Source organism: Phyllopteryx taeniolatus, chromosome 14 (genome assembly GCF_024500385.1).
Source record: "Phyllopteryx taeniolatus isolate TA_2022b chromosome 14, UOR_Ptae_1.2, whole genome shotgun sequence".
Classification (NCBI taxonomy): domain Eukaryota; kingdom Metazoa; phylum Chordata; class Actinopteri; order Syngnathiformes; family Syngnathidae; genus Phyllopteryx; species Phyllopteryx taeniolatus.
Window position 1 is genome coordinate 5049745 of NC_084515.1, and position 11764 is coordinate 5061508.

The 11764-nt window shown below is 41.2% G+C and overlaps 1 protein-coding gene across 1 annotated transcript; it reads left to right on the forward strand.

Moving 5' to 3' along the window:
* The first annotated feature begins 224 nt into the window (after positions 1-224).
* Positions 225-10945, forward strand: dmbx1a (diencephalon/mesencephalon homeobox 1a). The gene is made up of 5 exons (XM_061798511.1): positions 225-516; positions 4016-4170; positions 5086-5264; positions 6467-6857; positions 8337-10945. The coding sequence occupies exons 2-5, from the start codon at positions 4017-4019 to the stop codon at positions 8780-8782; spliced, it is 1170 nt and encodes a 389-aa protein (XP_061654495.1). The 5' UTR covers positions 225-516; position 4016; the 3' UTR covers positions 8783-10945.
* Positions 10946-11764: the final 819 nt, after the last annotated feature.

An 11764-nucleotide genomic window follows, 5' to 3' on the forward strand; every position in this document is an offset into this window, starting at 1 on the left:
GGGGAGGAGGGAAAAAAAGAAAAAAAGAAAAAAAAAAGCCGAAACGCAAACAAACCAAAGCTTGGTTCCTTCTCATCACAAAGAAAGCAGATTGGATTTACGCACGAGGTGAGAAAAGATGTGCAAGACTGCAATATAGTTTGGTTTTTTTTTGGGGGGGGGGGGGGGGTAAATATTATTAATGAGTTCCAGTTTTATATATGATATGATATAGTAAAACAACAGCACTTGACGGAAATAAATCATTTTAGAAAGTTCAAAGTCCGGGAGGCTTCTTGGCTTGATTGACGCCTCAACCAGCCAATAGGGAGCCAGGACGAGCCTGGCCCAGACGCTCCTGAATAAAAATCCCTCCTCCTCCTCCTCGGAGGCGGACGAGTCTCCACCGACGCATGCAGGAGCGTGCGCGCAGTGTGGACTTGGAGACAAGACACGCAACAAGACTGCACCACTTTTAACGGCACAAGAGTGGAAAAAGACAAGACTTCCGGCGTGACAACTGACTGACGCTATAAGGTAAAGAAACACTTACCTTCTTAATAAATGTATACATTTCCCCCTTAAGGAGCACAACTTCTTTTTCCTCCATACAGTGTGTTCGGAAAGTGCACAGTCACAGTCCGAACGTGCTCATATTTTTGAAAAGTGATAATAACATGCGCGTGCCTTTTATTGGAACCAATTTTATTCATTATGTTTCCTATATGAAATTAAGTGTAATGAGAACTACATCCAAGTGCAAAATATAGTGCAAGTGCAGGATAATGCCTGAAATTGTCAAAGTAGTAACAAAATATTCAGGCAGTATATTCACTTTTTGTTTTATATATGACAAAATCGATAGTTTCACTTTTTTTTTTTTTTTGTTTAAACCACGTGACATTCCAAAAGAACCCGCTTCCTGCTTTGGACTCGTTTCATTTACACACGTGACTCAGGGTAAATGCTGTAATTTTGGGAAACCGTCATTATATAAAGGCAGTAGAATCATGTGATTTCTTTCAATCAGTGAAGAAATGTAATAATTTAAATACAGTTGTGCCCATCAGTTTACACACCCTGGCAGAAACTGTAACATGAGTGATCAGACAGGCGTTTTATTTTTAATGGTGTGGCTTCAAATTCAACAACAACAACAACATAACAACAAAGAAAATAATGATACGATATTTCCCCAAAAAGTTGTCAATATTTAACTAATTCTGCCAGGCTACGTCAATTTATGAGCATAGCTGTAATCCAACTTTATGTGTAGAGCACTTCTAAAACAACACAGTTGGCCAAAGTCCTTTACACAGCAGTGAGGTTAAAACACAACAATATGAAATATGATATAATGGCAGGCGAAATTAATTATAACAAATTATAACATTTGTAATGTCATGTAAAAAATATACATCCATAAGTCATAGTAATAATATTGAATATGTTATTATGATTTTAAAATTACGAAGCTCAAGAAAAAAAATATTTTCAATGTAATACAATCATTTTCTAGACTTAATGTTGAATTTCAAAGTATTTCAATAAGGGTTCAAATGTCAGGAATGCTTCTATAATTTCCACAGGCTGTTCCTCCATTTGAAATTGTACCATTGTTTTAAAAATGACTCTTGAAAACCACTTGGTCGATTGTCACAAGACAAAGACAGAAAAAACAGATATTGACACATCATTAGCCTAAGAACATAATTGCCTTGTAATATTTGAACGTTTTCGTAAAATAAGAAAAAAAAACAATAATTTTTTTGCGAATAATAATGACCTGGATGACTGACAAAACACAATTTTTAGCTAGCACATGATAAATAAATGTGATTATTTATTGCTATTGTGACAATAGGTTCAAACCTAACCCGGCCAATTATCCTATTATGATATGTTAAAACGCTTCCAAATATTGATATTAAAAGAAAAGGGAGTCCTGCTGGCCCCGCGTGAGCGTCCTGAGCCCAGAGCAGATTGTCCGGCCCCTCAGGGCTGCTATCAAATCCCATTTTTCCTCATTTAGTCGGATCAAAAGACTTGCACTGTACATGCCAATTTCCATAATGACGCCTTGCTAATCGAAGCATTGAGCGTGCACGAGAGCAGCCTGCCTGCACGCCTGCCAGGAGGTCGGCCGCAGCGCCTGCAGCGCTCGGTCGGCTTTATGAATGACAATCGCGGCCTTGCGTGATGAACATTGTGCTCCATTTGACGCACACCTTCTGTTTACATGCGGTGTGTGCAGCCGGGACAACAACAACAACAACAACAAAAGTCAGTTCATTTGATCCCGTTTGCAGGCGGACAATGATACAGTCGGCCAAAGTGCATTTAAATGTACACTCGGAATTCTAAATGCAGAAAAGGCCCCTTTGCAGTGCATGTATCAGCGTTGGTGATAAATGGAGGGCCTCGCAGTCGAAACCTATTTGCACTTCCATTAGACGGCGAGCCAAATGGGGATCAACATGCATATTTTGACCCGCGGAGAAGCCATGCATCTCAGCCAAAACGTTGCCCGGGGGCGATGGGATAAGAGGCCGCCGCAGAGGGGGAAAGACGAGGGGGGTGGGGGGGGGGGGGGGGGGGGGGGGCGTGGGGTGTCGGGGGGCATTCAACTCGAATACTTGAGGGACTCAAGTAAATGTTTAGCGAAGCACCTTCTGTGCCGGCGAATTAAACTATTCCCAGCTGGCATCTGATCACATTCATCAGCTTCTGCCATGGCCACACGCAAACATTCTATTTGAAGTTCTACACCAATAATAATAATGACCCAAAAAAATAAAAATAAAAAACTGAAACAAAACCTTTGCGCGGCAGCCAAGTAGAGTATGTACGTGATGTGTTTGATTATGGCAAAACCTAAACTAAATGGCCTCAAAGTGCTCGAATTACTCCCAAAGTTAAATATCAATGAGCAATACTGTTGCCTTAAGTTAACAAAGACCATATCGTCACCCGTGAAATGTGAGTTCCTGTTACTCATCCTCACAGGAATAAGAATCAAAACAAAAAGAAGAAAAGACGAATAACAAAAGCACAAGACTGCGACGAAGAGTAATAATAGTAGTTCTTGAAAATCTCTATCTGTTCATTCACTCAACGGACATAACATTAGGTACATCTGCTCAGTAAAAAAAAAAGTGTATTTCTTATCTTTAGATTATGCATTTTATGTTTCTAATAAATATATTTTTTTTTGTTACCATAACTTACCGAAAATATTAGAAACAGCTCTAGGCAGTCTAATTCAACTCAACTACAGTAATCATGCACATTAAATCCTGAATAAACATGTTACATTTGATTGTCTACTGAATGTGTTCTATACCTAAAATGATCCATATAGATTATGAAACTAGAGAACAAAATTGTTCTATAGTTAAAGAAGACTAAAATGATCTAGAATATATGAATATAACATAAAAAAAAGGACAAATTGCACCAAAATGCACAACTGTGAGTGGAATTTATGAACGTGTGGTGGGCTCGGAGAGATCACCTCCTGTCAGCCTCCTCCTTATTAATACATATCTCATGCTAATATCTAATCGATTGCCACGTTGGAGGCCCGTGAATGATGACAACTGCAAAATATTTGTGTAAATGCCTTAAAATCGTCAATTAAGCCTATTTAGAAAACAATCGGCACATCCGAAGCAAACCACTCCTCACTCCTCCCACATAGTTAATCAAAGCCTTCTTGATGTGTCACAGCAAACGTTTTCAGTGGGGATTTGGCTTCTGGGGGATCACGTTCATGAATAAGGCATCCGTCACGGTTCATTACGGCAACGAGTGGTAATTGCCCCCAATTAAAAGCCTTTTGTATAATTAATGGAATGAGCAGAGCGATAATTGGATGTTAATGGATAACACGTTTGTTGGGGCGCCGACATTAACATCCGGGTGGCCCTCGAGTGCGCTATTGACTCATAAAAAAAGAAGGGAAAAAAAAGAAAAAGTAAAAACAAATAAGTGAACAAGGCACCCATCATCCTCATTTCCCATGTTTTCCTCACAGCATGCAGCACTACGGAGTCAACGGCTACTCGCTGCACGCCATGAACTCCCTGAGCGCCATGTACAACCTCCACCAGCAGGCGGCGCAACAGGCGCAGCACGCGCCCGACTACAGGCCCTCCGTGCACGCGCTCACCTTGGCGGAGAGACTAGCTGGTAATTGAGTACACTCACTCACTCACTCTTCCCTGCTAACAACCCAGACTAAACTCAGCTCCTCCCCGACATACAAAGATCTTATTAGTCTCTCAGTCGAGTTGTGCCACTTAAACATACTCTTGACACCTACTAGTTTCCTATTAAGACAGGACATTTGCTGCTACTGATCCCCCCCAAAAACGCAAATAGATGAGTTTTTCAGTGAATAAGGATTCGTTCCACACACACAAAAAAAGTGAATATGATGATAGGAGAGTGTGCCTTCTTGTTCCTGAACAGCTGCGCCTCTCGTTCATTGTGCGGTGTTTGTAACGTCAGAATTTTACAGCCTAAGTACAGCAAATGTGTGGTTGAAAAACACTTCTAGGCCAACCTTTTGTCATCTTTTCAATTGTTCGTGCATGAACATAAGACAACCGAATGAAAAACTTAAGCGGGTAACTAACTTAAGTGTAGTAGTAAAGTCGCAATTACAGTCAACACTTTTAAGCCAGTAATATAATGCAATACAATAAAAAAAAAACGGCTAGTCCGGCGGTAACTGAGTGTGTCTTCTTGTACCCGTGACTTATATTCATTCTTACATTGATGCATAAACTAATTAAGTGCATACCTGTCAAAGCAATTACAGTGCATTTGTATAAGTAAGACTTTTTAGGCAGAAAATGGATGGATGGATAAATGCAAGACTCGAATCTTTTGTATGATAGTGCGCATGGGATAAAACTTTAAAAATCTCAAATGCAAGCTATTTGCATGTAAAACACTTCAACGCAATTAAATAAAACTACCAAATGAACAAAACGTCGAATCCACGTGTAAACGTTGCAGCCGTCCCAAAAAAGTCAGTGGTCGCCAGACTGTGAAATGAAACTTGCCGTATTTTGTCTTCCAACGGCTGCGCATTTCAAGACATCATCCTGGAGGCTCGTTACGGCTCTCAGCACCGCAAACAGCGCCGCAGCCGCACGGCCTTCACCGCCCAGCAGCTGGAGGCCCTGGAGAAGACCTTCCAGAAGACGCACTACCCCGACGTGGTGATGCGCGAGCGGCTGGCCATGTGCACCAACCTGCCCGAGGCCCGCGTGCAGGTAGCCCCGGCCCATTTAAAAAGTCACTGTGCACTTATATTTTCACACCGAAAATTACTACTTAGACTTATAAACATGGCATACACTTTTAAGGTCCCTCTGTGCTTACCTTTGTGTGTGTGTGTGTGTGTGTGGGGGGGGGGGGGGGGGGGGGGGGGGGACACACACACACACACACACACATTTATTCTATGAAACATCCATCTGCTAATAAAAATGTAAGTGGATTGTGAATTTCAAAGTTCTTTATCTGTTTTTTAAACCAATGTTTAAAAGTCTAAATATTGACATTTGGTATAAAAATATAAGTGTGCAGTAACTTGAAAAGCTCATGGCAGGAGGTTACAAGTTATATTGAAACGTGTCTGTTCATAAAAATGGAAGTGCACGGTGGCTGTAGAAATACATTGTGACTTAAAAAGTTTACGGGTTTATTTAGTTTTAGTACAGAACACAGGATGTAAATATATTGAAACGTCCTTTTATAAAAATATAGGTCCACAGTTCCTTATTTGTTTTTAAACCCCGTAAGTGATCTTTTGTGAAACAGCATACTGTTGTTTTTCTCCTTTTATAGACCCGACAGCATTGTGCATTAGTTTTTAATGTTTGGAAACAATGCGGGAATTGTCTGAGGATTGTGACTATAAACACTTGATAAATAGGAAAAAAAAAAAAAAAGACAGCAAGAGGATTATCAAGGAATTAACCATGTAATTCATTTCAAGAAAACTCTGGCCTCTAAAACTACAAACTCACACAGACACAAAGATAAAGGCTAATAAATTAATACAAAATCTAAACAAAATAGACTTAATTTTGAGGACAAATCATGATCCGTGTGTTTTGTTTAGTTTGTTTCTGCATGACTCCGATGCAGAGCAATTATAGTTTTGCTTTTCCATCAAAGAACTGTAAGATGACAGTTAAAAAACAACAACTGTACCTGTAAACGTGGGCACGTTATGGCTTCTTACATTATTGCGGCTGCATTACCATGTTACTTGTTACTACATTTTGGCAGTTAATTCAGTCAGTGCTGAAGATTTGATACTTACCATAAGCTCAAAAAAAAAAACAACAACAACATAAATCGCAAGAGCAAAGAGCAGAAGTCTCAGGAGGTTAACTTCCAAAGCAGCACCAATAAAACAGAGCACTCACCCAAATCCATTGTTTATGTTTCACCCTGCACCCTATAGGTTTGGTTCAAGAACCGCAGGGCCAAGTTCCGCAAGAAGCAACGCAGCCTCCAGAAGGAGCAACTGCAGAAACAGAAAGAAGTGAGCGGTGAAGGAGGAGCTGAGAAGGACGCCACCCTTGCACCCTCCACCGCCGCCCTTCCCGACCCGCAGTTACCTCCGTCCACCTCCGCTTCTCTGGAGACGGAAGGCCCGGTGGTGCGTCAGGTCCCGCCGGACACAGAACTGAACGTCACGTCGGCCGAGCAGTCCGGCAGCGAGTCTGCCACGGAGGACAACGCCACAGATAAGGAGGATGAGAGGAAATGTCAGCGAGAGGACATGCAGAGCGACAGAGCGGTGACACCGGGAGACGTTTCTTCACCATGCAGGAGACTCAGCCCGAAACCAGGTGGGAAGACATGCTGAAGTCTGAATTTGTCTTACTTTAAACACCCTGTCAAGTCAATTCAGAGATTTGTTGCTAAATACATAATACACGTTTGAAGATAATTGCTCAAAACCTGCAAAGACTGACAACTACGTAGTACTCACTTGTGGAGATTTAGTGTTCAAACTGTTTTTCACCATTTCAATTTTACTGATATTGTGGGCACGGCTTAAACGGGACCCAGTGACGTACTTATGCCCCTGACATGAGTTGCCCCTCTTCCACTGTATAAGAACTTGAGCACCTTTGTTCGCGTCAGAGATTATCCCGTGCAATTGCGATGTACAGTTAGCTAGTTGGCTATGCCTGCACCCCGAAAATGCATCTTACCTTTGGATATAGCCAGCTGGCATTGCTGCTTTAGAGCGCCTCGTTGTCGGCTGTAAGTGCTCACACGTCATGCAGAGAAAGACGGAAGAGCGAGGGGTCGGGGGAGTTCGACGTAACAGCCAGCGCATGGACAGGGGCTTCGCACTGGCGTGGCTGCTTTAGAGCCCCTCGTTGTCGTGGCGTGGAAAAGCCCCGCTATGACCCGCTGTGATATATTTCAGCCACCTGAGACTTTCAGCTAAAGTATTTTTGCGGCTCAAACATGACAGTCACTTAATAGTCTCGAATTAAGGAAACGTTTGATAACTGGCTGACATTGAGATCTAAAGAACTAAGGTAGGAAAGTGAATCCTCACGTATATGTGGTTCGGCATTTACGAATTCGAAGATTTTTTTTGGAACCGATCCTCACTTATTTACTGAAAAAAAAGTACTGTAGAAGTGAGTTGAAGAGCTTAATTTAGACAATAGTGCTTTACTGCAATCTTGTGGCATCTATAGTCAATTACTAACACTTTTAGGCGGGGGCATCATGGAATTGTGGATTTTTGCTTTGGCAGCAGGGCTCAGTCCTTAAAGGGGTTCACTGTGCTTCGGCAGCACGCTGTCCTAGTGGTTAGCACGACTGAGGCTTGAGGTTCGAATCTCGCCTCTGACCTTCCTGTGCAGAATTGGCATGTTCCCCATGTGTGGCTTTGGGTACTCTAGCTTCCTCCCATATTCCAAAAACTTGCACGTTCGGTTGATGGACGACTCTGAATTGCCCATAGCTGTCAATGTGAGTTCATGGTTGTTTGTGTACGCGTGCCCTACGACTGGTTGTACCCATGACCCCAACGAGGATAAGCGCTACAGAAAATAAATGGATGACTGGTTTTGATTACTTCATAATTGGAACAAAAGATACCAATTTTTGTTGATGTTGAAATTCTAAAGAACACAATGCAGTACCAATTGAAGTCTATTCCAGCAGTGGGACCTGGTGATCGTGGTGCCACAAACTTTGAACATGATCCAACCAACTGTGACCTGTGGAATAAGCACAAAAAAGCATGCACAACTAAGTATCCATTTATAGTGCTTTTCTAAAAGTCTCTTCTGTCCGTGCAGACTCACCACTCGTCTCTCCGTCCGTGACTCCTTCCTCGTCCAGCAGCGGCCTGACCGGCAGCGGCGGCGGTCCCCTCTCCCAGAACCACTCGTACTCTTCCTCCCCCCTGAGCCTGTTTCGCCTGCAGGAGCAGTTCCGCCAGCACATGGCCGCCACCAACAACCTGGTGCACTACCCCGCTTTTGACCTGGCCGCCCCGTCTTCGCTCCCCTACCTGGGGATGAATGTCAACATGCCCCCGGCGCCGCTCGGTACCCTGCCCTGCCAGTCTTACTACCAGTCGCTGTCCCATCACGCCCAGCAAGTGTGGAACAGCCCGCTGCTGCAGGCGTCTGCTGCCGGCGGACTGAGCAGCCACAACAGCAAGACCACCAGCATTGAGAACCTGCGGCTTAGGGCCAAACAGCACGCCGCCTCGTTGGGGCTGGACACCTTATCTAACTGAGAGTTCCGCTTGGATGGAGGCCTCAGTCTGTGTCGATAGCAACTTTTCCTCCTCCTCGAGTGGACAGACAGGAAAAGTGGACGGCATGAACATCTTCATGAAAAAGCATCGACGGCTTCTGCTTTAAACTCACGATTAAAACAGTGAAACCTTGGGAAAGAATATGAGAAGCGAACCAATCCATACAGTGAATGTTTCTACTCAAGGACACTGATGTTGTAATTCTGAACAAAAGTTGAAGACAAATATGGATGATGTTTATAAGAATAATGTGAATATGCGAGGCACTTTTTGAGGGACCCAGCATGGTGATCGAAAGGTAAAAGAAAGGTAAGGAGCCACAGACATGACATGACATGGGGGAATTGTGACCATAATAGAGTTATAATGTGCATGAAATACTAATTTACGGTCATAAAGTTGGTATAATGTGCGTGCAAAATACTAAGCCAAGACCACGAAGTAGGTAAAACGAGTGCACGAAATACTAATTTGTGGCCATAAAGTTGGTATAACGCGCGCACAAAATACTAACTCGTTGCCAAGAAGTAGGTATATTGTGAACACGAAATACTAATCTGTGGCACCGGCATAGGTATAAGGTGCGTACAAAATACTAATTTGTGGCCACGATGTAGGTATAAAGTCAGCACGAAAACCTAATTTGTGGCCCAAAAGTTGCTTTGACTCCATAGTGGACAGTTGGTTTAGCAAATGGAGTGCCTCTTCTTAATAAATGGTAAAGTAGAGGGTAAATGCCGAGGCTAAAGCTACACAATGGACAGAGATACTGTAAAATGATTTTATTTGACTTTATTTTTGGCTGGGGAGAAGCTACAAAGGCATTTTGAAAAGCCTGACACTGTAAGGAATCATTATTATTAAGAGTCATTTCGGAGGATGAATGAATAAATAAATAAACTATTGAGAGCCAGGTTGCTTTACTGTCGCGACCTATGACCTACGATATTGTGTATTGCATGTTTCGAGTGAAGACACACTCAGTTTGCTTACGGAGATATTCAAATTGTTCATGGGATTGATGTCAAACCCACAAATTGGAATTGTGTCCGCACTTTATATCTATGTTGTGCAGTTTAGCCCCCCTCCCCCTTGTCATGTCTACAGCTTGATAGAAAGGATATTGTGACAAGCGCAGAAAAAGAAAGATGCTGAAGAACAAGACCTATGCTGAACTTTTGCAATGTGCACAACATGTAACAACATCTCAGCTTACATGTAAAAGCAAACAATGTTTTCCTCAACGGCATAATTAATAGTGACTAATTGAGCATTTATACGCCGCTTTATACAGAGGCTGGCTCCATAATGACAAATGTTTTCAGTGACTAAATTCTCAAAGCATTTTAATTACATTTGGCCCGAGGCGGAGGAGGGCCGAGGTAATGAACATGCAGACCATTTAAGATCATCTTTATCAGTTATCAAGGTCGGTACACTTAAGTTGTCAAATGTCACTTGACAATAAATTGATCAAAATTATGAATAAATGAGTAAGAGTCTCTAGAGGAAACATGCTGCTTTTCAATGAAAGTCCCACTGACTGTTAGCACTTCTGACGCTGGCTGATAATATTAATCAGAAATAGGAAGTCTCCAAACGGGGTTAAAAAAAAAAAAAAACATACAACAAAAGAAAAATGCACATTATTTTAATAAGTGAATTATAAAATCTATCTAATAATGTTTCCGAATAGTATTGTACTATGTTGTATAATTGACAATGAACTTTTAGCTGTAAGATTGTATTTGCTCATCCCCTTCCGCCTCTCCTCAATGGATGGATCCATTTACTGGTTCTGCTTTGGAACTGATGAGAAAGAAGCAAAACATCTGCACTGCTGTGCTCTCGCATCCTGCATTGGAACAGGAAAGCTTGAAGAAAGCAAAACTATTTCAGTGAGTGGTCGGCCCCAAGCCCTCTATATGTTTTTGCTGTCTCGGTTCTATTTGTGTTGGGTTGTTCCGCTGTTGCTGTTTGCCTTTCTGTCTTTGTCCACAACTTGGTCCAGTGGTACGTGGTAGATACTGTAGATAATGATGTATAAGATGTGGAGGACAGATGTTGTCTTTCCTCTTTTCAAACAGTGTAGACTTAGTGTTGTTGTAAAATATACGCAAATAAAAAAACTGCTTGAAGATGTTTATATTGGAAACTTGTTTGCTGGGTGAATTTAGTACGTTTCCTTGTAATCAGCATTATTTCAGGATTTAAATCATTTTGTAGTATTCGATTGAAGAAGTGGTTATTATATCTTCATGTAACCAATGAGATTATTAAATTAATAACTTTGAAGAGACCTTATACCTGTGTTACATTTACACATCCATGTAAAGCAACATGTTCTGAGAATTAGTCAAAATGATTTTAAACATTTTTTATGTGTTACATCATAACAACTTGAAATCATTGAAGTAACTTTAAAAAAGTAGTTTGTTCCAATTTTATATACGAGTAAAAACTTTCAGATTAAACTGAAATGATTATTTATATTAAGTAATAAAACCAATTTAATTTAATCTTGGACCGCTTGAAATAATTGTTTTACTTCACCTTAAGAAATCGTTTAAATGAAGGTCAATTTTTTACCTTACACGAAATGAATTACTTACATTGTGAGAAAGGTAAAATATTTGACGTGACAGATATTTTTTTTTTAAAGTTCATCCAATGTTTAATGTACTTTACCACTGGTTTCTACACAAGCTTTATTTTAAAGTTTACAATCAATAACAACAGTTAGTTATTTCTACTGAAAAAAATGCACTTATCAAATTTTTTTTTAAAACCACTGCTCAGATGTAAGCATTTAAAAATTTCAAGCACCTGGAGGAAAAGTGGTACATTTTTTTAACTTCAACTAAACATAACAGTGGGGCTGCAGATATTAATATACACAGACTGAAGAGTGGCAATAATTCAGATTTTCTGCTGCCTTGAGGGTGACGAGAGGAAATGAAT